Raw genomic sequence first — 27237 nt, 5'->3', positions numbered from 1 at the left:
TTCAAAACTGACATTTTGAACAGTGCAAATAGTTGACAATCTATTAAGCTCTTAAAACATAAGGTGCATATTCGTTTACTGACCCTACACTGTGCATTGAGCAGCACCATGTCCTGGCCTCCGCATCCAGCTAACAGTGGAGGCAGAATCCCTGCCATCAAGAGTTTATATTCCAGGAAAAATCTCAGTTGTTTAAGAACTTCATCTCAAAATATTAATCAAAGAGTGTACAAAATGATCATTTAAAGACAGTGAGGACTAGAAACATTATATATTACATAAACGAAATATATTTAACAGAATGCCTTTAGAAAAAACGTTTTCATTACTTCTTATTTAATCAGTGAGTCTGTATGATGCATGTTTATGACGGTTCCTTGATAAGCAAAACATCACTGAAGCATAAGAGTAGTTATATCACTTTATATTCATTCGCTCTGCTTTCTTTGAGGGCAAGCAGCATACACAGCGAGTACTTCTCAAGGATACTAACCTGGCAGTGCCATCAGATGATGCAGTAAGAATATAGCGATCATCTTTTGACCAGCAAAGATCATAAATGATATTGAGGTGGCCACACAATTCTCTCATGAAACGTCCAGAAGGAATTTCATATACTAATGAAAATATTCGAAAATTAGTATGTTTCCAGATAGAGGATTCTTAACCGAATAACATAAAAATTCATAATTTATAATAATTTGTATACCAGGTAAGCACTGTCTGTAAGAATATTATCACCAAAGACATTTTCAGTATTAAAAAATTTCAAAGTCTAGGGCTTCCCTGGTGGAGTAGTGGTTGAGAATCTGCCTGCTAATGCACGGGACACGGGTTTGAGCCCTGGTCAGGGAGAATCTCACATGCCGTGGAGCAACTAGGCCCATGAGCCACAACTACTGAGCCTGCGCATCTGGAGCCTGTGCTCCGCAACAAGAGACGCCACGATAGTGAGAGGCCCGCGCACAGCAATGAAGAGTGGCCCCTGCTTGCCGCAACTAGAGACAGCCCTCGCACAGAAACGAAGATCCAACACAGAAAAAATAAATTAATTAATTAATAAACTCCTACCCCCAACATCTTGTTAAAAAAAAAAAAAGTCGGGCTTCCCTGGTGGTGCAGTGGTTGAGAGTCCGCCTGCTGATGCAGGGGACACGGGTTCATGCCCCGGTCCGGGAAGATCCCACATGCTGCAGAGCGGCTGGGCCCGTGAGCCATGGCCGCTGAGCCTGCGCGTCCGGAGCCTGTGCTCCGCAACGGGAGAGGCCACAACAGTGAGAGGCCTGCGTACCACCACCAAAAAAAAAAAAAAAACTCAAAATCTATTTAAAAGTAAGTTTTCACTTGCTTTAGACACAAGAATTTACATACCGAAAATTTTATAATGGGCTACAATTAACAATTATTCTTATCTCTTCAAAGCAATCCTAATAATCTTTGATAATCAATTTATTAATCTAATAACTTTAAAAAAGTATTTATTTATTTAGGCTGTGCCGGGTCTTAGCTGCGGCATGCGAACTCTTAGTTGTGGCATGCATGCGGGATCTAGCTCCCCGACCAGGGATGGAGCCCAGGCCCGCTGCATTCGGAGTGTGGAGTCTTACCCACTGGACCACCAGGGAAGTCCCTCAAATAACTTTTAAATTGCAATTCACTTCAAAGATTCTGTAATTTGGTCTTTCATGAATAAGGTATTATCTTATCTGAAAATCAATCAAATTCCAACCAAAATTTAACTATTCGAAGCAATGAGAAATTTAAACTGTGCTATTGTGAGAAAAAAATTCTAATACTAAAAATGATAGACACTACTGTGAGAGAATGAACAGAGATTTAATCTGATAAACAAGGCATTGTGTTATGGCTATGGTATATATATATATATATATATATATATATATATATATATATATATACAATGAAATCTAAGATAACAACTTAACACAGAAAATACTTTCTAAGTCTCTACTTCCACCTAGTGGTAAAACCAACTGCTCTTTAAACTATCAAGCAGTACACAAGAACTTCTGTAATAGCAAAATAAAGACCTCGGAAAATCTGCTTCCCCATAAAAGCAACGAGAACACTGGCAAAAATTGTCAAAATTAACTTTTTCAGAACTCTGGAAATGAAAGGCTTGCAAAAATCTGAGGAGCATTTATTAAAGAAAACAGCTGAATCTTGGTAAGAACACTGAGCTCTGCAGTGTTTTAACTTGTCCTGTTCCCATTCCCCTCTCCCAAGCTCCAAAGTGGACTTAAAAACCAACAGCCTTGAAACTACGAAGAAAACCAGCAGCCTAGCAGCTATGGGATGGGGCAGAAGAGGCCTGAAGATCTCCAAAGCCCCACCTCCAAGATTTATCACTGCTGGACAGCTTGGCAGCTCCTGGAAAGGCTCGATTTTCAGGGCTTGGCTTTATCTGACCTGGCTCTGAGCATGATCTGTGTGAAGAGCTGAAACTCTAGGGTACATGAAATAATCAGTGGTGTGGCTATCTGACACAGTGATACCAGGTGGGCCTAAGAAGAGCCTGACCAAAAAATTCAAAAGGAAAAACTGGGAATGAGATGTTCATAGGGCACTTTGAAAAGCTCCAGTACATTCTGGGGAATCTAGAAGGACACTTACACATGAAAGGCTGTGTATATACTGTGCAAGAAAGACCTGAAAGGCCCTATCTCTTACTGTGACTGCCCTGAGGGCTGTGCAAGTAAAGGCTAAGGCAAAGTTGTAAACTCCCTACTTTAGAATTGAAACCATATCCCAACACACACACACACACACACACACACACACACACACACACACACGCACGCACGCACCGCACTTCGGCACAGGCTGGGAGACCCATTCACTCAGGCATTTAAAAATCCCTCTCTAACCACTAGCGGACCACTAAGCTAACCAAGCAACGACTCCAGGGGTAAAACCTGACAAAGGATAAAGACCACAGAATTAGTCCAGGAACATCACTAAACAAACAACAACAAATCCCAGGTGGACAAATGGAGGGGGGTAAAGAGGGGAATCTGATTTCCAGAGTTGCCACATTGTAATATTTAAAATATCCAATTTTCTAGGGAGACACACCCCTAAAAAACCCCCAAAATAGTAAAGTATGGCCACACACAGGAAAAAAAGCAGTCAACAGAAACTGTCTATGACACTGGTTTCCTAGATAAAGGCTTTAAATTCACTTGTATAAATATGTTCAAAGATATAAAGAAAACCACATCTAAAGAACGAAGGTGTGAGAATTATTTCTTACCAATTAATAGAGCATATAAAAAAAGACCAAGCAGAAATTCTAGAGTTGAAAAGTACAATAACTGAAATAAACAATTCACTAGAGGGTATCAACAGCAGATATGAACTGTCAGAATAGTCAGTAAACTTGAAGACAGGTCAATTGAGATTATGCAGTCAGAGGGGCAGAAAGAAAAAAAAATGAAGAAAAATGAATAAAGGTGCGGAGACCTGTAGGACGCCATCACGTGTACCAATATAGAAATGATGGGAGTTCCAGAAGAAGAGAAGAAATAGAAAGGGGTAGCAAGAACATTCAAAGAAATAAAGATGAAAAACTTCCCAAACTTGTGAAAAACATCAATCTGCACATCCCAGAAGCTAAATGAATTCCTAGTAGACACACCATAATCAAAAAACGACAAAGATTCTTCTTTTGTTTTTTGAGATTTAAGCAGTAAGTATATCTAAATTCAACTTTTTCTTTCTTTCTTTTTAAAAAATATTTATTTATTTATTTATTTGGCTGTGCCAGGTCTTAGTTGCACATAACAAATTTGAGGGCTTTCATAATCAAATTATCACTACTATCAACTGACTAAAATTGGATTAAAATTCGTCAAGAGATTTATTAATCCTTCATGTTGCAAAATTTCTATATTTAAAGTAGAAAATGCTTAAAAAATACCTCCTGAATGTTTTAAAAATAAATTTATCTTCCTTCATTTGATCATTTTCATTCTATTTCTGGACCGACATTGTATAGCAAAGTGCAAAATTATTATAAAAGAACTGTTACTTTACTTGAGGAAATCTATTTTAATTTAGTAGTACTAGTGGATGACTCAAATTAAGATTTCAATGAATTTTAAAAACCAAAAAACATCCTGCGTATAGACTACAATCAGCTTAAACAGAAGGATCATTACTCACAAATAATTGGATACCCATCCCGGCTGGCACAGGCTGCTGCTAATATTCTTCCATTGTGGGAGAAAGCAAGACAAAAACATCCTCGCTCTCCTGCATTTAGTGAGAAGAGGTGCTTGTTTGGGATACGGCAAGCCTGAAAAACATACATTTTACCAATATAGATGAAGAATATAGATATATAGATATATAGATATTTTACCAATATAGATAAAGATGAAAATATGAAAGCTAGCTGTTAACTTCAATTATTGTAGCTGTTGCAGTTTCTGGTTTTTTAAAAAGTCCCTCTACTGTGATGCAGAGGAAGAAGCAAGTAAGCAAATGATGGAAAACCATAGTAAATTACTTTCAAAGCAGAGAATCACTTTCAATTCTCCAGAAAATTAAATGAATTTATACTCCATGCCTAATAGCACTATTCACCCAAAATATGAATAGAAAATTTCAATATCTGATACTCCAAAGCTGTCACTACCACATTATTTTTATACAGCCACAAAAATGAATGTATGTTACACCCTTATTTCATGACAGCAACTAATAAGTGATTTTTGCTGAACCATAAACTTGTTCTGAGTCTATAAATGCCATATAGGCCTAGCTGAAGTCCATGATGTATGAATATTCATTCTCTTTCTTTTTTCTCTCTTAAAATAACCACTATTTGTACTGCCTTCCAAAATGTATTTTCAAAGTAAATCAATCACCTCCTATTGATTTCTCATTCACTAATTTTATTAAAATTCCTTCATAATTTTTATGTTTCATTCCTTATTATCAGATGAAACCAAAACTTTCTGTACATTATTATCTGCTGTAGAAAATACTACTTTTTTTTTTTTTTTGCGGTACACGGGCCTCTCACTGTTGTGGCCTCTCCCGTTGCGGAGCACAGGCTCCGGACGCGCAGGCTCAGCAGTCATGGCTCACGGGCCCAGCCGCTCTGCAGCATGTGGGATCTCCCCGGACCAGGGCACGAACCCGTGCCCGCTGCATCGGCAGGCAGACTCTCAAACACTGCGCCACGAGGGAAGCCCACTACTTACTTTTATTTGTCCTAATTCTCTCTTTCAAACTTTTGTGAGCCTTAGTTCCTGTGTTTCTTATTATTCAAAAAGTTCAACTGAACATATATTGAGCCCTTACTATATGCCAAGAATGTGGCACTTTATTACAAATGTCTTTTTATATATTCATCACAGTAAACCTGTAATTATTATTACTATATATAGCTAATAAGGATTATTCAGAGGGTTAAGCCCAGCTTAACGGGTCGAGTCAAAGACTACTGGTTCAAGGGCCCGCTTTCTAGATTGGTATCAGCTTTTTCATAAGTAGCATCAAGATTTAGCAGCATTATGAAGAGGCAGCATTATGAGCAGCTACTAGAAAGGCGAAAAATTCAACAGACATTTATTAGGTGCCAATAATGTACCAGACACCATTTTCCCTCCATTCTCTATTGGGATGATATAGAAAAGGGAAAGGGGGATAAAAAGAAGACAAAAATTGAAGGAAAAGTTAGGAAGTTTCATAACCACTTGCTGCTGCTCTTAGAGGAGGAGATGTAGTTAAGGAAAACTCTGTGCTTCATCACTTAAGCCAAACTACTAACGGCACCATCATTTTCTTTGTATTCCCAGAGTTTGACACTGTATGCAGAAGAGGCACTTGATGATCGTTTAATAACAGCAATAAAGATCCTCAACATTTTCAACTCTTTCCCCTTCTTCACTACCTTGTCAATCACTAACTCACACTAGGTCTTTCCTTTTGTATTTACCTCTTACTTCTCACTTTTGCCACCAATACCCCAAGGTATTGGGGTATTGGACCCTTCTCAAGGTTGGACCCTTCTCATCTCACACATCAATGACTGCAATGGCTACCTTTCTCTCATTCTGATGTATCCTACCTCAAGATCTACCTGCCATCACCAGCGTTAATCTGTCCTAAAATACAACGGTTATCGTGCTTCCTCCCTATCTGAAACCTCCCATTATCTCTCAATCCCACACAATCAAATATTAGGCTACCTACCATTAGAGCCACTCCACAATGTGGGCCTAATCTATCACACCATTTTTACCTCTTATACAAACTTGGGTTTCCAGCCAGCCAAGTTTTGAGTGCCTGAGGAATACAGCAGGTGCTTTCCCATTTATTTACAACATTGCCACAATATGAAATACTCCTCCCTGTCCTCTTCACCCACTCCTAACTTTGCCATGCTTTAAAGTCTACCTCAAGTTCCACCAACCTGTTGAATGAACCCTTCTTCCACCACTCCAGATCACCTTCTACATAGCTGCAATTCTCAAACTGTTTTAGTTTCAGGGTGCTTTACAGTCTTAAAAAAATTTTGAGGACTCCAAAAAGCTTTTATGTGGCTATATAAACAGATATTTATTATATTAGAAATTAAAATTGAGAAATTTTTAAAATATTTGTTAATCATTTAAAAAACAACAGAGCAAACCTATTAAATGTTAACATAAATAATTTCTTTTTATGAAAAATAACTACATAAAGTGGAATTGTTCTATATTTTTGAAAATCTTTTTAACATCTGGCTTAATAAAAGAGAGCTGGAATTTCATAACTGCTTCTGCATTCACCCTCTTGTGATATCATGTATCATTTAGTCTCTGGAAAACTCCAGTGTATACTTGTGAGAGAATGAAAGTCAAAAAGAAAAACTAAATCATTATGGAATCATTATGATCTTATTATGAAAATAGACTGACTTCAACAGACCCCTTGAAAGTATCTCAGGACTCCCAGCAGTCCCCAAATCATACTTTGAGAACTACTGATCTAAACAATTATTTTTATAGCTATATTTCCTCAAGACTTCTTTGCAGCAAACCTGACTGTGAACAATACTGTAACCACTTCCCGTGTCCCCAACTGACGTGAAAGGTCCCCAAGGCCACAGTCTAAGTATTATTCTCTCCATATTATTATGTCTGAAGTATTTAAAATTGATTTTAAGATGTATCTGTAAAATTAGCCTCAGAAAGAAAGTCAGATATCATGCAAAACAAAATGTGAACAGGTCTAGGAAAATAGTCATTCTTTGTATATACTGAGTATATAAAATGAACCACTCCACTCTTCATGGAAATAAGAGATTTGCAAAACTTTATCAGTAATGCTTCTTGCCACTACAAAATATGCTAACCAAGTAAGAGAACTTTAGAAAAAGCTTAAATACAGCTCAACTTGTAGTAAAGATATATACATATACCTATCTCTATCAAAATGTGACTCAGGAAGAAGCCAGGAGCTATAAAAAAGTTCATGAATCCATAAATTGTAGATTTACGGGCTGAACCGTGTCCCTCCAAATTCATATGTTGAAACCCTAACCCCAGTACCTCAGAATGTAACAGTATTTGGATATAAGGTCTTTAAAGAGCTGATTAAGTTAAAATGAGGTTGCTAGGGTACAGCCCTAATCTGATAATAATAAGAGACACCAGTGATGCACGCACACAGAGAAAAGACCATGAAGACGCAGCAAGATGGCAGCTACCTGCGAGACAATGAGAAAGGCCTCAGAGTAAATCAACGCTGCCAACCCTTAATCTGGGACTTCCAGCCTCCAGAATTATGAGAAAGTAAATTTCTGTTGTTTAAGAGGCCCAGTCTGTGATATATTTTTATGGCAGCTCTGACAAACTAATAAAACTCCCCAGGTCACTAAAGAACTTACGATAGTGTCTTTATGCACATGATAGGCACTCTATTATTATTTACCAAATGAATTAATAGAAAGACAAGAACATGGTTAAAAACAAGGATAATCTGGGAGTTTTAAGTAGGAAGCCAGTTACCATAGGAGCTGTTGGAGTTTTTAAGGTAAATGAGTAAATATCTAAATGAATCCAGTGTCAGAGACCACTTCACCTGCCCAGGCAGTCGTTTCCACTTCACCACTTCCTTTGAATCTTCTAATCCAGGTTCTGTGTCTACTGAACGTGCCTCATGGTGTTGTTCACAATACAATGGTTTACCCTTTTCTTCCTGAAGAGCCATCATAGAACGATAAGATGGCTTTATCTAAATATGTATAGAAAGTGAGAAAATGTATATATCACGTTAATCTTTTTCTCTTTTCTAGCATATATGGTTTTTAAAATATTGAAACAAACATTATAATATGAAAATGTTTTCAAAATGTAATCCAGAAAAAAATCCTACTTTTTGCTTGAAATTACAGTCCTAAACCCAAAAGCCTTAAAAGTGGGAAGGAATAAAACAGAACTCCAATAGTTACATAAAATAGTTTTAGTAACTCTGTCCCTTTGTTTCTGCCTCTTCACCAATACCTACCAGATGTTATATTATGGCTCTGACATTGTACTATGGTATCTCTGGCTTTAGGATCATGAAACTGATAACATAAAGATCTAAAGATTTTTAAATCCTCCATTTCTTAAAATAGGTTTAACTACACTCAAACCAATGAAACCAACCCTATGGTCACATTTTATAAGATCAACTACAGAATATGCAACTGGCCTGAAATGTCTTATAGCAATGAGACAAAAGCAAAAGTTTCACCTCATTTTAGGACAAATGCTTCGCTAAGATATTCATAATTTTAACCTATGTGAAACAGAAGTAGAAATATTACTTACTGATTATTTGAATAATATTGTAAAAAAATGTGCCTGTAATTCATGGGTCTGCAAGCTATGGTCTGGGCCAAATGTAGCCTGATGATGTTTTTGTAAATAAAGTTTTATTTGAACACATCCAAACCCATTTGTTTAGTTATCACCTACATATGTCTATGTAGCTACTTTCACGTTATAAGGCAAGGTTGAGTGGCTCCAACAGAGACTGTATAGCCTACAAAGCCTAAACTATTTACTGTCTGGTCCTTTATGGAAAATATTTGTCAACTCCCACTTTAAATCATTCTCTTATCTTTAATTTTTAAGGATCAGTATTATTAAAAAAATGTATTTTTTTCCTAAAACTGAAATCTATACTTAGTACTTAAAATTCATTTAAGTATCTTTTAAGTATCAGCTATTACAGGCTTAATATATAATCTCTGAAGGTCCCTTTCTATTTCAGAAGTCTATCAAAATAATTCTAAAGACTCTACCTTTTTAGAAATAGAAACATGTCACCATTTAATCTCAACAATGGAAGATATATTTTTTGCATGCGCTATTAACTTACACATTCTGGAACTTTTAATCCTCTTACAGTTACATACAACGTTGATGGATAACGATTTCTTGGACATTTTAACCACCACTCAAAAACCTCAACGACATTTGATTGGGATCGAGGCTTTGTGGGTGGGTAATACAGCTGCAAGCGAAGTTTCGAATTGATGTTTACATTTCCATTGGCTCCTAGAAGCTTAAAATAAGAATTCAAATAAAACGTTACCTTCATTGAAAATACAACCAATAAAGCAATAGTATATAGTCAAAAACTCATTTTAAAAAGATTAACATGGCATGCTGAAATTCTTTAGATTTGTAAAGCAGAGGAAAGAACACTGACACAGTTGGTCAAGCACAGTTCCAGGTCATTTTGACAAGATAGCCCAAATGACTTAAAATATCTTCCCAATGGCTGTGTCTTTTCCCCTATACAACTTCAGACTGTTGGTAAAGCATTTACATTACTGTGCTGGGTGTTACTTTGTTCAAAGGAGGTGATCAATACACATTTGTTTGTAATAATACTGTTTGTAATAAAGATTAAAATGCATATTATTTAAACAGAAACAAATTTCCCATTTGTTCAGCTTCAGTATTTTTAGTGGTAAAATATCATGATGTTTAAATTTTTAAAAAGTCAAAATTATTTTAAAAAAGTAATTAAGATACTTAAACTTGTTTGAGCCCCTTACTACATTTTTAAAATATTTTAGTCTACCCTCTTAAAAAGGTCTATTCAATCAAGAGAAACTATTAAACAAGACAACGTATGTTTCAGCTACATAAATGGAGATTCTTATGAGAAAAATAATGTCACCAACTCAAAATAGGTCCTCTTTCACTAGACTATGACTCAAGTAGAAAATACCTTTGCTAACTTTTGTGCCCTTTACAAATTAGTAGAGACAGTTGGGAGCTTTTGCAGCAGTTTAGGCAGGTGGAGCTGACAAACTCCAAGAGTAGGAAGGGACCGAGTACAGGGAATATTTAATAACTGTTACTGACTCATGCAACTTGGAAAGTAAAAACGAGAAGAATCAAGAAAGACTCTAAGGTAGTGCTATCCAACAGAACTTTCTGTGGTGATGGGCATGCTCTCTATTTGTGCCATGCAAAACAGTATCCATTAGTCACACATGGCTATCGAGCATTTGAAGTGTGGCTAGTGCAGCTGTGGAAATTAATTTTTAATTATATTTAATTTTAGCTAATTAATCTGAATTCAAATGGTCACTTATGACCTGTGGCTACCAAAACAGATAGGGCAGCTCTAAGGTTGTAAACTTGGGAGACTGGACAGATGGTGGTGCTACCAACTGAAGCAGCAGATGTGGAAAAGTTAAGAGATCTAGGGAAGATGTTCAGCATGGGGGGGGTCAGATATCTATGGGTCACCCAAGTTGAAATGTCTGAATTCTGAGGCACACACAAGAAAAGTGGGTCTAAGAAAAGTGGATTAAAGATGGAATCATGAGTAGGATTGATATTAAAGAGATAGGTGGTAGACCAGGAAGGAAACTGAAGGAACTGAAGGAATGGGATAAGGAAAATCAGGAAAGGATGGTGTCGAGAAAACCAAGGTAACAAGAGTTTCAAGAGAGTGATATCATGCACACAGGTGTGATAAAAGAAGAACTAGAAAATGTTCAATAATTTGGTAAATAGTGAAGTCATAGTGATATGTTTGGAGAAGCTTTAGTAGCTGAGGCAAAATCCAGATTGCAGTGTGTTCAGGAATGAGGCATCAATAAAGAAACAGAGCTGGCAAAAAATATAGCTCATCGTTTCCCTACCCCTCTCAGGGGAAGATGTAAAGTCAATGGAGGTCGTAAGCTGAGAGGTGATGTTATGATATAGAGGCGTAAAAAACCAGTTTCAAATTGAGCAACTGAGATGTTCAGTTGTTAAATATTAAACAGTCGAGATTCCCTTCATAAACTGTACTACTATCTGCCTGAAGCTTATCATAAGGGAATAATATCATTTTTAGAAGGTATTTATTCCCCAGATTCTAAATCATACTTTCCATAAGTTGTATTAATATTCACCAGGCAATTTAGTTTATACTAGTATGCTACTTAGTATGAGTAAACAACTAAGATTCAGCCAAGATCCTGCCATTATGATTACAAACTACAAAGTGGAACTTGAATAAATAAGGCTTTATTATTTTTTAGTTTAAAAGATCAGTCATATATATGTGCTAAAAGAATCAAAAGCGCCTCTACCTGAGAATTAGGATAAAGTCTCATTTAAATCTGGACAAAGATCCTTTGGGGTTCATTTGGACCACTATGATAACTTTACAGTTATCTAGGACAGTCCTGGAACCAATGGTATAGGTTTTAAAACATTCACATTTTAATTTGATTCATGCCACTTTCTCAATAGATATTCACGGAGCACTTTCTATGTGCCATTAATATGCGGAGAGTGATGATATTATAAAATAGAGAGTTTGAAGAGTGATATATTAAATGCAAAGAGATCTGGTAAAATAAGGACTAAAATATGTTCAACAAATTGGCCAAAAAGAATCACCAGTGACTTGAAAAGCTTTCAGTCTAATGAAAGAGATACGTGTTCTAATAGAGGATGCACATAGAATAATGTACACTTTATTCCTGACTGCCATTTATATCAATGGCATAAAGTGGATAAATAAATAAAACTTAATATGACACAAAGGTAAAAATGCTGTGAAATACATTGTTTCCCAAGTGCAGTTTACAGTAAATACTGCAGTTCTGCACAAACCATAGCATAAAAGGAATGAAAAGTTTCTAATAAGACCACAAGATGGCAATGTTTACTATGTGAAAGTGACCTTCTTTGCAGTTTTTTTGTTTGTTTGTATTTTTGCCTTTTTCTTTTTTATTTGGTATGAGAGGGGGTCTAGAAAAAGGTATAACAGGTTATAGAAGGGAGATTTTAGAAGGTACAATGGACTAAGTGATTCTTCAGCCTATCAGACTGCCCTTCAGCAAGCAGACTGCACCTCTCCTAAAGCCTCTAACCCACAACATGGATTCAGTGCCCCATCTGGGTCTTCACAGCATCTACTCCATAGCACGTAATCATATAGGTAATACGTTTATACAGAAACTGAACTGGAGGCCAAGGACAATGTCTAATTTATCTATGAATGCCCTATATTTAGCAGAGTACCTGGCATTTCATAGACTATTTTCATAGACTATTTACCATGTACATTTCAAATAGTAAATACTTGTTGAATGGATGGATGCACAAATGGAAAAGTTTTATAATACAAAACAGGTTAATTACTCAAGACATTTTAAAACTCAAATTTATGTTTAAAGTCAGAAATAAAAGAATTATGTAAGTAAAATGTCCCCCTTTTTAAACGTTAATCTATCCACGTCTTTCATCTCTGCTGAAACATCCTAGTCAAGACACCATCATTTTATACCTAGACTACAGCAAGAATTTTCTACCTTGATTTCCAGTACATACCTTTGTACCCTCTCTAATCCATTCTCCACTCAGCAAAGTAATCTTTCTAACAAATAAATCAGATTATTTCATCCTTTTGTTTAAAATCCTTAAAGGGCTTCCCATTACTTTTTTTTTTTTTTTGGCAGTATGCGGACCTCTCACTGTTGTGGCCTCTCCCGTTGCGGAACACAGGCTCCAGACGCGCAGGCTCAGCGGCCATGGCCCACGGGCCCAGCCACTCCGCAGCATGTGGGATCTTCCTGGACTGGGGCACGAACCCGTGTCCCCTGCATCAGCAGGCGGACTCTCAACCACTGCGCCACCAGGGAAGCCCCCCATTACTCTTTAAAGTTTATAATGGTGCCCTGTTGCTATAATGGCTCGAAGACCTTGTATTATCAAGGCCCTGTCTACCTCAGCAAGCTCTTCAGGCACCATTTCCCCTTCAGTCTCTGTCCTCCAATCTTAGTGGCCTTCTTGTGGTTATCTAGGTATTCCTTGTTCCTTCCAACATCAGGGTCTTTGCATAGCCTGTAGCCTCTACCTAGAACTCTCTCTTTCCCACTACTGCCATCCAGCTCATGCTCAGGTTCAATGTCTCTTCTGCAGGAGACCTTTTCCTGACCCCGCAGGATGTTTTCATCATCTACCCCATCCAACTTGAGAGTATTTATAAAAATTGTAATAAATGCTGTTGTATAATCAATTGTTTTATGTCTGTTTTTCTTGCTAGAATATGAAGGCCATGAGGTCAAGGAGTTTATCTTCCTTGTTCACTGACCAGAACAGTGGCTGGCACATAAATAATAAATAATTTGTTGAGTTGAATAAATGAGGTCAGGGCTGTGTGTGTCTTTCTCTGTGCTGGATCCTTAGAGCCAAATAGTGTACCTGGCACACACTAAGCACTCAATAAATATTTAAGAATCTGAATGAGCATCACCTGAGCTTGAATTAATAACTCTTTACCATGGCAATCTTACCTCCTTATCATAACTCCTTATATGAAACCAAACTGACTTGGAAAAAAGTAGCGCATCAGATTTGAAGATTATTTTAAACATTCCTTAAAATGGATGAAAAACATACCTTGAGAAATGCCCAGGCGATTTTCCGGAAGCCACATTCTTGGTTTCGAATTTCAGAGCTGTTCTTAATTTCTTCCATGCTTAAGAAATCAAGAATCTGTAAATAAGCATAACAAATTACTTCACAGTATACTAGGCTATCTAAAATTTAATATTTCCTAATAATGTATTATTAAATTTTTAAAAATCCTCCCTTAGAGAAGAAAAACATTTTTATTTCATCTCACTCACTTTTGAGTTAACTCATCCAGTTAGTAAGGTCCATTTTTTGACCACTTTATCTTTTATCAATAAATCTTTAAGATTTATTTAAAATTCAAGACAAAGCATTAATTACCTCAAATATAGTCCTGGCAAAAATAACCAGGCACAAAATTCTTAAGCTTTGCTCTTTTTTTAATGTATGAGTGCAGACTTCAAAGAATTGTTTGTTTAAAAAACTCATGGCCTTAATCTGTGGGTTTTTCCTTGGATCAGCTTCCTGAAACTGGGTATTTTCTCTTTAGATATATGTTGTCATTAGGCTTCTCAAGAGAACTTCTTTCATATCTCTACCCTAACTGGATATTAAAGCTCATGGATTTGCAACCAACCTGTCACAGAGACTACATGTATTCTAGGTACATGTCAGAGACTACCACTTCCTGGTGCTTATCAAAAGCTCAGCTGAGATAACAAATCTTTATAGAGGACTGCTTAAAACATAATATGCACTCCATTTATTCCTCTTCTTTATATACTTAAACTTGTCTTCAATGTAATACATTCTCAGTGAAAAAAATAATGACAGTATAAGAAAAATATAAAATAAAGTAAAAACTTATAATCCAGACCCATAGCTGATCAACATTAACATCTAGTTTATAGGTATCTAAACCTTTTTGTGTGTTCCAATGCTATCTGCAAACTATTTTCATGTAATATGTAGTGGATAGCTCGAGTCAATACATACATATGTATACCATCATGTTAATGGCTGCCTAGTATTCTTCTGTATTAGAAATATCATAAATTTAATTAAAAAACATAATTTATTTAACCAAACCTCTTGCTAATTGAAGAGATCTGTTTCCTTAAAATTTCTGCTATTATAAACACTGCTTAAATAAATATCCTTACACACACATCTTTGTGCATTTGTCATTTTTCCCTTAGGTGAAATACCTGAAAATGTAATAATAGCTTTAAGAACCTCTGATAGATATTATCGAGTGGTCCTCAATACACCATTAAAAAGTTGAAATCAAAAATTAGTTTTGTAGACAATAACATTTTATGTCAAACCTTAAGAATCATCCAGGCTTCCCTGGTGGCGCAGTGGTTGAGAATCTGCCTGCTAATGCAGGGACACGGGTTTGAGCCCTGGTTTGGAAGATCCCACATGCCGCGGAGCAACTGGGCCCGTGAGCCACAACTACTGAGCCTGCACGTCTGGAGCCTGTGCTCCGCAACAAGAGAGGCCCCGATAGCGAGAGGCCCACGCACTGCAATGAAGAGTGGCCTCCGCTTGCCACAACTAGTGAAAGCCCTCGCACAGAAACGAAGACCCAACACAGCCCAAAATAAATAAATAAATTAAAAAATAAATAAATTTTTAAAAAAAGACTTGGGTTTAACACCCAAAAAAAAAATTTTTTAAAAAAAGAATCAACCAAAAGTGTTTATAATTCAACAACCTAACTTTCTTAAATCTCATAATATTATTAAAATGAGTATAAAATAATATTATGATAATGGAGGACAAATTTCTATGACAAAGAAACAGTACCTTTATATACAAATTATATCATTTTTTTAAAAAGCATGGCTTTGTACAAATCATACAACATAATCACAATTGTAAATGGTGGATTCATACCATAAGCACACTAGATCATCTGAAAGTTAAGGATCATAAAAACAAGTGACTCTACAAAATAAGTTATTGGCTCTGGTCATGCCTTGCTTTTTCCCATGCTAAAATTCCCCATCTTGCTTAAACTGGAGGAGAGGCTTTCTCTCCTTTCCTTTGCTTATGGAGAGATAACATGAAGTAGGGAAAAGAAATGTGATATTTTAGATTCAAATTATCTTTAAATACTAATTACCTTCATCTAAAACTGGAGTAACTCTGGGATAATCACTTTATGCTTTGAGCCTTCATTTCCTTTGCAGTAAAAAATTAGAAATAATAAGTCAGCTAATATCCAAACTATGTAAAAAACTCTTACAACTCAATAGTAAAAAAATAATCGGATTAAAAAGTGGGCAGAAGATATGAAGAGACATTTTTCTAAAGAAGACATCTGGCCAACAGGTATATGAAAAGATGCTCTACATCAAACATCATCAGAAAGATGCAAGTCAAAACCACAGTGGGATGCCACCTCACTCCTGTTAGAATGGCTATCATCAAAAAGATTAGAACGAGTGTTGGCAAGGATGTAGAGAAAAGAGAACCCTCGTGCACTGCTGGTAGGCATGTAAACTGGTGAGGCTACTGTGGAAAACAATATGGAGGTTCCTCAAAAAATCAAAAGTAGAACTACCATATGATCCAGCAATTTCACTTCTAGGCATTTATCCAAAAAACCCACAAAAACCCTAATGCAAAATTGTTCATTGCAGCATTATTTACAGTGCAGATGTGGAAACAACTTACATGTCCACTGATGAATGAATGCATGAAGAAATTGTGGTATACACACACAGACACAGACACACAGACACACACACATACACACACACACACACACACACAAAATGGAATATTATTAAGCCATAAAAAGCAATGAAATTTTGCCATTTGTGACAACATGGATGGATCCCAAGGGCATTATGCTAAGTAAAATACGTCAGAGAAAGACAAATACTGTATGATCTCTCTAATATGTGGAATCTAAACAAACAAATAAACTAACCAAGATAACAGATACAAGAACAGATTGATGGTTGCTAGGGGTGGGGGGTGGGGGTTAAGAGAATAGATGAACTGGTTTGGGTTTTTTTTAGTTTAAATAAATTTAATTCTTTAAAAAAGGTCAGCTCACAGGCGCTCTACTCCATAAAGCTTTCCCTGACTGCTATGACCCTCCACTAACCCTTGACATCTAAGAAGTTCTACTTCATTTTGGTTATATGATACATTGTATTAGTCAAGCGATCTGTGTATTTTCTTCTTTATTTCTCCTAGTAGTATACAAAATCTTAGGAAGTCTGATACAGTTAAATGAGTTTATTCTTTGTGAAGAGGGTTAAAAATGGAAGGCTGCTTAGACATAGATTAGATTCATCACTTCAGTGAATAGTCATGGCATTGTTGTAAGGATTAAATAATACAGAATAAATCAAATGGCTAACTACTTGTACTAGTAAAGGCTCAGCAAAGACACAATTACTTGTATCTCCATAGCACATTACAAATACATTATTCCTAGAGGTCAAATTCTCACACTACTTTGTTGTATTATTGATCTACTAAAATAATAGCTTATATCTGTGCTATTAAAATATTAACTAAAATTTAGTTTAAACTGCTCTATTCAATTCATACCTCAAAGAACAGGATGACTTTAGGACTCTCATCAAAATCTCGAAGCAAATAGGGAAAGTTTTCATTAAATATAATTTGTTCTTCCCACTCTGGAAGTCTTGATTTTAACTGTTTAAAGTCATATGGCTGGGTCATAATAGGAAGAATATAATCCACATTCTCCTTTTCATAGTAAGATGAAACAGGCCGTTCACTGTTCAGAAAAGATACTTCCATTAACACAGTTCTTTACAATTTTAAGGCAAGAAAAAAATAGAGTGATAGTGTTCAAGATGATAAACAGCCATGATACATAAGGAAAAAAATTTTGTCTATCTAGAAAACTACAAATTTTATACGACGTAAAAGTAGTAGTATCTTAGTTTCATCTTGTATTTACATACTATCAGTCAGTTTCATAGAATTACTTTATTATTTACACATAAAGTGAGAGGTGTGATTACACCTTTGGCATACAAAGCTGGAATTAAGTAACACCTTCAGAATCTTAAATGAGTTTGTGATAAATTAGTACATTAGATTTAAATAACAAAATGATCACAACAGGATTGTAAGTACTTTGAGGTGTGTCATATTTTCTTTGTATGCTCCAAGACAAATGAATAAGTGAATAACATTTCTGATAATTTTCAAGTTTCCCAGGCCTGCCATTTTTCCAAACAAACACCTTTTTTTGAATTCTAGTACTGTCATTTATTTTATCAATATTATACTTCCTATTTGGGCCTTCAAACACGTATTAGCTATAGAATTAATATTAGGAAAAATTAAATTCAAGACATTTGTCTCATCTGAGGCACAGATAACATATTAACTTCAAAAGAAAAAAATGAGGTTAGAGACAATTAAAGCAGTGCCACATCAGATGACTTACAATGCAAGTTAAATGCCATACAATGAAAGTTAAGCTTGGGAGAAACTCTCTCAACTCTCCTTCACTTAAAATGAATTACTGAATTAACACATGTTCTCCATTTCTTCTATAAAACATACTGATCAATATCAATGGTTGATGAACACCTACAATTAGTATACCATTCTCTAATACACATCTATATATAGCTCTATTCCCATTGACTGTCAATGGCAGAAAAGAGACTTCTATGGTAGACAGTTTCAATTTCAAGGGTTGGCTGCACAATTTAAAAAATTACCTGTCATCTTTCTTGACATATTGACCAGTATTCTCATCAACCACATGAATTTTCACCATCGGGTGAGAAATCATAAAATCTGACTTAAGCCGATCAGTTCGGTGAATGTAAACTCCCAGGACAAGGTCATCATCAAGCAAACATTTGGGATAAACTGGACTATCTCGGCTTGTTATTTCATGAACACCGTCACCATCAGTGTCTTCATTATCATCTGAAACTACATGCATGGAAGAAAATCAATGTTATAATTAATTGTTCCCATAACAATATACTCAACAATAAACACGGAATTTACAGATTATCTAATCCTAGTGATCCATGATTATTTGTCTTTGTTAACAAAGGCACTTCAAGGAAAAAGAAAGAAAAAGCCAGATAATAGCAGACTACACTCTGAGAGTAAATATTGCATTTACTAATGCACTAAAATAGGGTGAGGTATCTTTCTTTTTTTCCCTAACAAGGACTAACAACACAGAAAGAAAAAAATGAGAGCCAAAGACAAAAAAGTAATTTCATTTAGAAATTTTCTAAGTGGAATATGTATCACTCAAATTTCTGCTTCTGGGTAGGATGCAGTAGGATGTTGCAGGTCAATGTTTCTGGTAACAACAACTTGAAAAAGCCAAATAAATTTTGAAAACCTTATTTTTAAAGGCATCAGAAAAGTAGAGAAACAATGTATAGTAGATGGACTAAAATTCCAGAGAGGGAGAATCAATCGGGGGTAAGCTGATGGACTGGCAACTGTTTCAGTGTCTGGGGACATTTGCTGATTAGCATATGAGCAGAGGACCCAAGAAGAAGGTCACTACTGGGAGAAAGAGTAACCAGCAAAATTTTTAGTGGGTGCATGGGGTTAAGTGATAAAATCAGCCTCAAACACAAGGCCAACGTGAGAGGCTAAAGAGGTAGTAAAATCTCCCAGTCTTGTGGTACTAGGAAACAATGACCCACCAGAGGGAGGGGCCTGAAACGAAACAGGCAAGGAGGAAGCCCTGGAGGGCATGGTCATTTTATGCCTACAGCCACTTTTCACCTGGGGTCACTTACCAATTCTGGGCGCATCTAGAGGTTGAGAATCCAGGCGTACCCCCTGGCAGAAGGCCCCTACTGGGGGACAGAGAAACCAGCAGAGATTTTGGCATTCACGCAGGGCTGGAGTGACAAAATTGGAGACTTCAGGGGCCTCAAACACACGGCCAGTCTCTCCCTCAAGACATTTGCCAAAATTTGAAGTTGCATGGGGCAGAAGGCTAAAGGACTAAGCTGAGACCTCTGAAAGGCAAAACTGAATCTCCCAAAGTCTTTTAGAGTGGACAAGACAAATACCTGCCAGGCTCTCAATCTGAAACACCTGGAAGGGCACATCCTAGGAACAGGGCAAATCAGAGATAGAGTCTTACCAAAACTGCAGCCCAGATCTGACTTAGCTCAGATTAGTTGAAATCAGTTGCCCACCCTGTCTGCCTAAAAGTGGAAAGAGGAAACCCTCTCTAGTGGAAGATAAAATCATCTGGAGCCTCTGGGATTCTATACACCATGTCCAGCATATAATACAAAAGTTACTAGACATAAAAGAGGCAAGATTGTATGACCAATAACCAGGAGAAAACACAGAAAACAGAAGCAGACCCACAGATGATTCAGCCTGGAGTTAGCACAGGAAAGACAGACAAAATTATTTTTAAAAATAGAGACTTTCTACAGAGAATTAAAACTCATAAAAATAACAGGCATTATGGAACTGAAAAATGTCTGAAATTAAGAATTCAATGGATGTGTCTAAAAGCATACTGGACACAAAGGAAGACATTATTAGTGAACTAGAAGAAAAATCAATATAAATATCCAAACCAAAGCATAATGGAAAAAAAAACAAAAGAATATGGGGGAAAAAGAAACATAAGAAACGTGGACAATCTCAAAAGAGTTTGTGAAATTATAATCTAGAAAAACAGGAAAGGATGATGAAGAAGCCATATTTAAAGAAATAATGACTAAGAATTTTCCACAACTGATAAATGATATCAATCAGTAAACTCTAAGCAGGGTGAATTCCATCAAAGCTATATTTAGGCATAGCATGATAAAACGTTGAAACCAAAGACAAAAGGGAAATCTAAAGAACAGCCAGAGGGAAAAAAAAGACAACAGTCCCCTCAAAGGGACAGAAATAAGACTGCAGTTGGGAACAAAAATGATGGAAGCCAGAAGACAACTGTATGATTTCCTGTAACCTAAAATTATATATTAGTAAATATGCTTCAAAAATGAAGGTAAAGGCATTTTAACACAACAAAATCTGAGTGAATTAGCAGGCCTGCACTAAGAGAGAGAATAAACTGAATTCTTCAAGCAGATGAAAAATGGAAAAATGGAAATAAAGGAAAAAGTAAATTTGGGGGTGAATATAAATTAATATCAACTGTACAAAATGGTAACTGTAACATCTGTGAAGTTTAAAATATATATAGGCCTAAAATACAGGATAAGAACCTAGAAGGCAGGAGGGGGGATAGATGCAGAGAAAGAAAGCACCTGACAAAATCCAAATGGAGTCAAACTATTCTCATGTTTTAGTCGTGTCGGGGAAGTGTATTTTGTTAGGGAGTTAGTTTGTATTAGACTATAATAAGTCAAGAATAAACTTAATGTTCTTCAGGGTATCAGACAGTAGAAATATGTGTAATTAATAAGTTAATAAGTTAATAGAGGGAACAAAATTTTTAAAGTGACCTGAAGAATTCAAAAGAAGGCAAGGAGAATAAGGAACATAAAACACTTAGGTCGGGGCTTCCCTGGTGGCGCAGTGGTTGAGAGTCCGCCTGCCGATGCAGGGGACACGGGTTCAAGCCCTGGTCTGGGAAGATCCCACATGCCGCGGAGCAACTGGACCCATGAGCCACAACTACTGAACCTGCGCGTCTGGAGCCTGTGCTCTGCAACAAGAGAGGCCCGCGCACCGCGATGAAGAGTGGCCCCCGCTCGCCGCAACTAAAGAAAGCCCTCGCACAGAAACAAAGACCCAACACAGCCAAAAATAATAAATAAATAAATAAAAATTAAAAAAAAAAACACTTAGGTCATATGGAAAAACTAACAGTGAGGTGATAAATATAAGGACACAGAAAGGTCGCAAACAAGAGGATATTGGGGGAGGCACAAGAGCACTTCACATTTATTGGGCACCTGTCCCCAAGGAGTTCACAGCCTGGGGGCTGAGACCCCACATGTGCTGGAGTAGGAGAAGAAAAAAGGTGAAGTCAAAAAGGAAAGGAATACAGACAGACTGTGGCCCAAACAAAGGAAGTACAAAGAAGGCACACACAGGGAGCCTAGGGGCTAGTAGAGGAATGAAGTACTGGCAAGCCCTGCCTAGACCTGGAGACCATGACCCAAGCACAGATTTGAAGGCTGTCCTTTCTCAACCAGGTTGGCACCACCTAGGGGTACACTGTGGATGATGCTGGAGAAATGAGGAAGGGAAAAAATGTACTATGCAAACTCAGACCATAAGTAGACTTTAAGGGAGAATGGTTACCAGAGATAAAGGACACTGCATAATGACTGCTATAGACTGAATGCCTATGACTCCCCAAAATTCATATGTTGAAATCCTAACCTTCAATGAAATAGTATTAAGAGGTTGGGCCTTCAGAAAGTGATTAGGTCATGAGGGTAGAGCCTTCATGAATGGGATTACTGCCCTTATAAAAGAGAACCCAGAGAGCTCTCTTGCCTCTTCCACATTGAATCTGCAAGGCATCTTGATCTTGGATTTCACAGCCTCCAGAACCATGAATAATAAATGTTTATAGTTTAAGCCATTCAGTCATAGTATTTTGTTATAGCAGCCTGAATGAACTAAGACAATAATAAAAGTGTCAATTTGACAGCAAGATATAACAATCCTAAGCACGTATATATATTCAATAACATAGCTCCAAAATATATAAAGAAAAAAATGACAGAAATAAAAACAGAAATGCAAAATAATAGTGGGAATTTTAATACTCGTCTCAGTAGCCAATACAATAAGCAGACAAAAACAAAAAATCAGTAAGATGAGAACACAAAACTTGATGTGATATACACAGGACACCACCGCACCCAATAACATCAGAATCCATGTGCTTTTCAAGTGCACGTGGCATATTTACCAAATCGATCATAAGGTGGTCATAAAGAAAGCTGTGATAAATTCTAAAGATTGAAATCATTCACAATATGTTCTTTGACAACCATGGAAGATAAAAACCAAAAAAAAAAAAAAAAAAACGATAACTAGAAAATCACCTGCTGCCTGAAACTAAACAATATGCTTCTAAATAATGAATGACCAAAGAAATTTAAATAGAAATTAGGAAATATTTTTATGGAATGATAATGAATATAGAACATATCAAAAATTTGTGGGATGCAGATAAAGTAGTGCTTAGATGGTAACTTAATGTGTTAGATGCATACAAAGGAAGACTGAAATCTTAAAAAATCCACCTGTAAAGCTAGAAATCAACAGCAACTCAAACCCAAAGAAAGTAGAAAAAAGGAAATAATATAGATAGAAGAAATTACCAAAATCATACACAAATGTATAATAGAAATAAAAGCTAGAGGTTGGTCCTTTAAAAGTATTTATAAATTGAAAATCCTGAGACTAATGAAGAAATAGAGGGAATCTAATTACCAATATCAAGGGGTACCCTTTCAGATACTATAGACATACAAAATTTGAAAATCCATATTAAATGGACAAATTCCTCAAAAAATACAGTCTATCAAAGCTGACAGAAGAAATGGAAAATATGAAGAGTCTGGTATTTATGAAAGAAACTAAATCTGATTTAAAATTCTTTCCACAAAGAAAACCTTGGCCTAAGAGGCTTTATTAGTAAATTCTTCAAACATTTAAGGAAGACGTAACACCAATTTATACAAATACTTACAGAGAATTGAAAAGGGAAGTATTTCCCAATTCCTTTTGAGACCACCAAAACCCTGATATTAAAAACTCTGTGTATTTTAAGAAAGAGTAGTACAAACCAATCTCTCTCATGACTACAGTCACAAAAATCCTTAACACAGTATCAGCAAATCAAATCCAGTAATAGATTTTTAAAAAGAGAGCTAATACACCACAACAAAGTGGGTGCCCCCCACCTCTGCCAGAAACATAAAGATGGCTTAATAATCAAGTAACGATTAACCACATTAATAGAAAAAAGGGTGAAAATTAATATGATTATGTTGATAGATGCAGAAAAAGCACCTGATAGAATTCAGTATCTAGTCATAATAATAATAAACTATTAGCTAATTAGGAATAGCCAGTAATTAATCCAATAAGAGGTATTTACAAAAAAACCTACAGCAAACATCACAGTCAGTGGTGAAATAATGGAAGCTTTCCCCAAGGCTGAGAGCTAGAGAAGGATACTTGTTATTGTCACTTCTATTTAACACTGTAATCAAAGTCCTAGCCAGTGTTATCAAGGTAAGAATAAGGAGTAAGACATAAGAACTAAAAAGGAAGCAATAAAACTATCCTTATTAACAGAAAGACCTATTATAAAGCTATAGAACTAAGACATGGTGGTGGTGTTGGTGCAAACCATCTAAGGATAGAGACTAGTGAAAACTGACCCACTTACACAGTCATGTTATTTATGATAAAAGTGACACTGAAATGCAGAGGAAAAGCTCTCTTCAGTAAATGGTACTAGGTCAATTATATATTCATACGAGAAAAAAATGGGTCTGGACCACTACCACTATTAAAAATCAATACCAGATAAACCGGAAATCTAAATGTGAAAAGTGAAACAAAAAAACTTTTAGAAAATAATATGCAGAGAAACATCTTCACGACTTGGGAAAGATCTCTAAAATCACAGAAAGCACTTAACATCGAAGGGAAAAATGGATACACTGGGCTATATAAAATTTTTAAATTCCGTTTTTCAAAAGATACCAGTAGGAAAAAAAATGATAAAACCCAGAGTGGGAAGATATTTGCAATATATATATGTATTTATATCTGAGAAAAGACTGCTATCTAGTTATATAAAATATTCTTACAAATTAATTAGAAAAAGGCAGACAATTCCATTTCTTAAAAAAATACACAGAAGATGTGAACAAATTTACAATGAAGGAATCCAAGTAGTCAATTAACATGAATAAGATGCTCAACTTCACTAGTTACCATGGAAATCAAATCAAAGTCAACAGGGAATAATCACTAAACACTCCTAAGAATCACTAAAATTTTAAAACACTGACAATATAAATATTGGTGAAGATGTAGAGTAATGGAAGCTCTCAAATACTGCTAGTATCAATTGGTAACCCAAGTTTGGAAAGGGAGAAGTGCCTGTTAAAGTGAAAAATATACATACTCTATGGCATAGCAAGAATGCCAAGAATGTGCCCAAGGAAAATGTATACACGTGCTCACCAAAGATGTGAACAGAATGTTCATTATAGCTTTATTTATAATCGCTTAATACTAGAAACTCCTCAAATGTCCATCAACAGAACAGGTAATTAATTGTGGTATATTCACACAATGGGTATCTATACAGTACAAATACAGGACTGATGATGCATAAGCTCAAGTGCATGCAACAACAGTATAAATCTCACAAAAATAATTTTGAGCAAAAACAGCCAGACACAAAGAGCACAGTATTTATTGTTCTATTTATATTAAAGCAGAAAAACCAGGAAAAATTGGCTATGTGTTCGATGAAAAGGCAGCGTTTACTCCTGTAGGATAATGAACAGGAAGGGAACTTGTGGGGGCTTCTGGGTGCTAATGATGCTCTGGCTCTTAATTTGGATGATGACTTTACAGACACGTTCAGTTTGTGAAAATTCACTAAGTAGTATACTTGTAACATGTACATTTTACTTTTTAAAAAATTAATTATGGAACCACAAAACACCATAAATTGCATCATCTAATGAATAAGTACCATAAAGTCTAAAATTGCCTATTTTAGTCCCAATTTTTGGCCAGTTAAATGGGAATTGAAAAGAAAAAAAAAAAAGAAATGTAACAAGCAGAAGAAAGGCAAGAATAAGTAAAGAAAAATAAGAAAAATGAAATGAGTAAAGAGGAAGGTAGAAAGCAAGAGGTAAAATGAAAAGTGGGCAGGAAGGAGAGAAGCTGAATTAGGAGAAATTGTGAAGATACCATGTTTGACAGAGGGATGCAGCTTTAACATCTGAAATGTTTATCGGTTGTTGACCATTTTACAGCTTTCAGTGCTGTAAGTCTTAATTATTTAGGGGCAATAACATAAAGAAGAAATCTTCTATGCCACAATAGCAACAACAAAGTCAATGTCATTCTAGAGGTGAATCAAGTCGTTAATTAGAGATGACTCAAGTAAGACTAACTCATCACAGAGGTCACAGTTAAAAATAAATGTTGTAATCTGGACGAATCCAAGAATAAGTACCAAATATTCTATATTGGATTTTTTCAATTATATCCTTTGGAACTAGATTTTCTTTAGTTTTAAGGACTAACAGTCCTAGAATCAAGTTATTCTTACCAAGGCACACATTTTTCATTTAATTTGGGTAACAAACCTGTTTTAGCCTTCTTCTTTTTTTTCGGTTTGGATTTTGCGTCATCTTGCACATTGTCTTCTACATTTTGTTCCTTTGAGCTTATTTCATCATCTTGATGAGAATCTGAAGTAACTGCTCCAACTGGAGATTCCTTCTTTTGTTCACCTTCAACTGGGTCATCAGAGATGATCAATGTACTGCAAATATAATCCAAGTTCAAGCCATTGGAAATGTACCATTATTATTATTACTGTGCAGCAAAGTAAACAGTGAATAGAGGCAAAGATAATCCTAAAATCAATATTATTTCCTGCTGGGAGATACATATATTTTCTTACACACAAAAATGGTTGGCTGCCAAACTAGGTATTATGTGTACTCAGTTACGCTTGGTGATACATTATATACCCCATAAGCCACATTAAACTCATCTCTAAACTCCAGGGAAAAGTGAAATTGTATTTTATGATTGATGGATCTGTTTTTTTTTTTTTTTTTTTTTTTTTTGCGGTACGTGGGCCTCTCACTGTTGTGGCCTCTCCCTTTGTGGAGCACAGGTTCCGGACGCCCAGGCTCAGCGGCCATGGCACATGGGCCCAGCCGCTCAGCGGCCATGGCGCACAGGCCCAGCCGCTCCGCGGCATGTGGGATCTTCCCAGGCCGAGGCACGAACCTGTGTCCCCTGCATCAGCAGGCGGACTCTCAACCACTGCGCCACCAGGGAAGCCCGATGGATCTGTTTTACATAGGATTGTCAAATCATCCTCACTCTACTGCCAAGTAAATAAACAATGAACAAATTTCTAAATTACTTTATTTAAAAGCAAAAAAAGTGTTCTAATTTTGTTTGTTCTGTTTTCAAGAGGCTTCAGATAGTCAACTTTTGATTTCTATGTAAAAATTAATTTGTGTTTTCCAATGTTTGGTGTGTCACTACATTTTCAGAAGGCTATTATTAAAATTAAAATATGCATCACATGAACTACTAAATGGCAAGGGGTGGCAGCCTAGAAGCATACTGAGTTGTAAAGAGAAACCAG

At 36.2% G+C, this 27237-nt stretch overlaps 1 protein-coding gene across 1 annotated transcript in view; it reads right to left on the bottom strand.

The window, feature by feature from the left end:
• The window catches only part of AHI1 (Abelson helper integration site 1), a 218894-nt gene that overhangs the window by 169335 nt on the left and 22322 nt on the right, over nucleotides 1–27237 (bottom strand). The window contains exons 6-13 of the mRNA XM_060029925.1: nucleotides 26216–26394; nucleotides 18611–18830; nucleotides 17457–17649; nucleotides 13926–14021; nucleotides 9385–9570; nucleotides 8098–8250; nucleotides 4186–4318; nucleotides 494–617 (exon numbers count right to left, since the gene is read on the bottom strand). Coding sequence (XP_059885908.1) covers nucleotides 494–617; nucleotides 4186–4318; nucleotides 8098–8250; nucleotides 9385–9570; nucleotides 13926–14021; nucleotides 17457–17649; nucleotides 18611–18830; nucleotides 26216–26394 — 1284 coding nt within the window. The remainder of the gene's footprint in view (nucleotides 1–493; nucleotides 618–4185; nucleotides 4319–8097; nucleotides 8251–9384; nucleotides 9571–13925; nucleotides 14022–17456; nucleotides 17650–18610; nucleotides 18831–26215; nucleotides 26395–27237) is intronic.

The sequence above is a fragment of the Delphinus delphis genome, chromosome 14 (assembly GCF_949987515.2).
Source record: "Delphinus delphis chromosome 14, mDelDel1.2, whole genome shotgun sequence".
NCBI lineage: Eukaryota > Metazoa > Chordata > Mammalia > Artiodactyla > Delphinidae > Delphinus > Delphinus delphis.
Note: the sequence above shows the minus strand (reverse complement) of the source record. Positions and strands in the feature narration are given on the sequence as shown.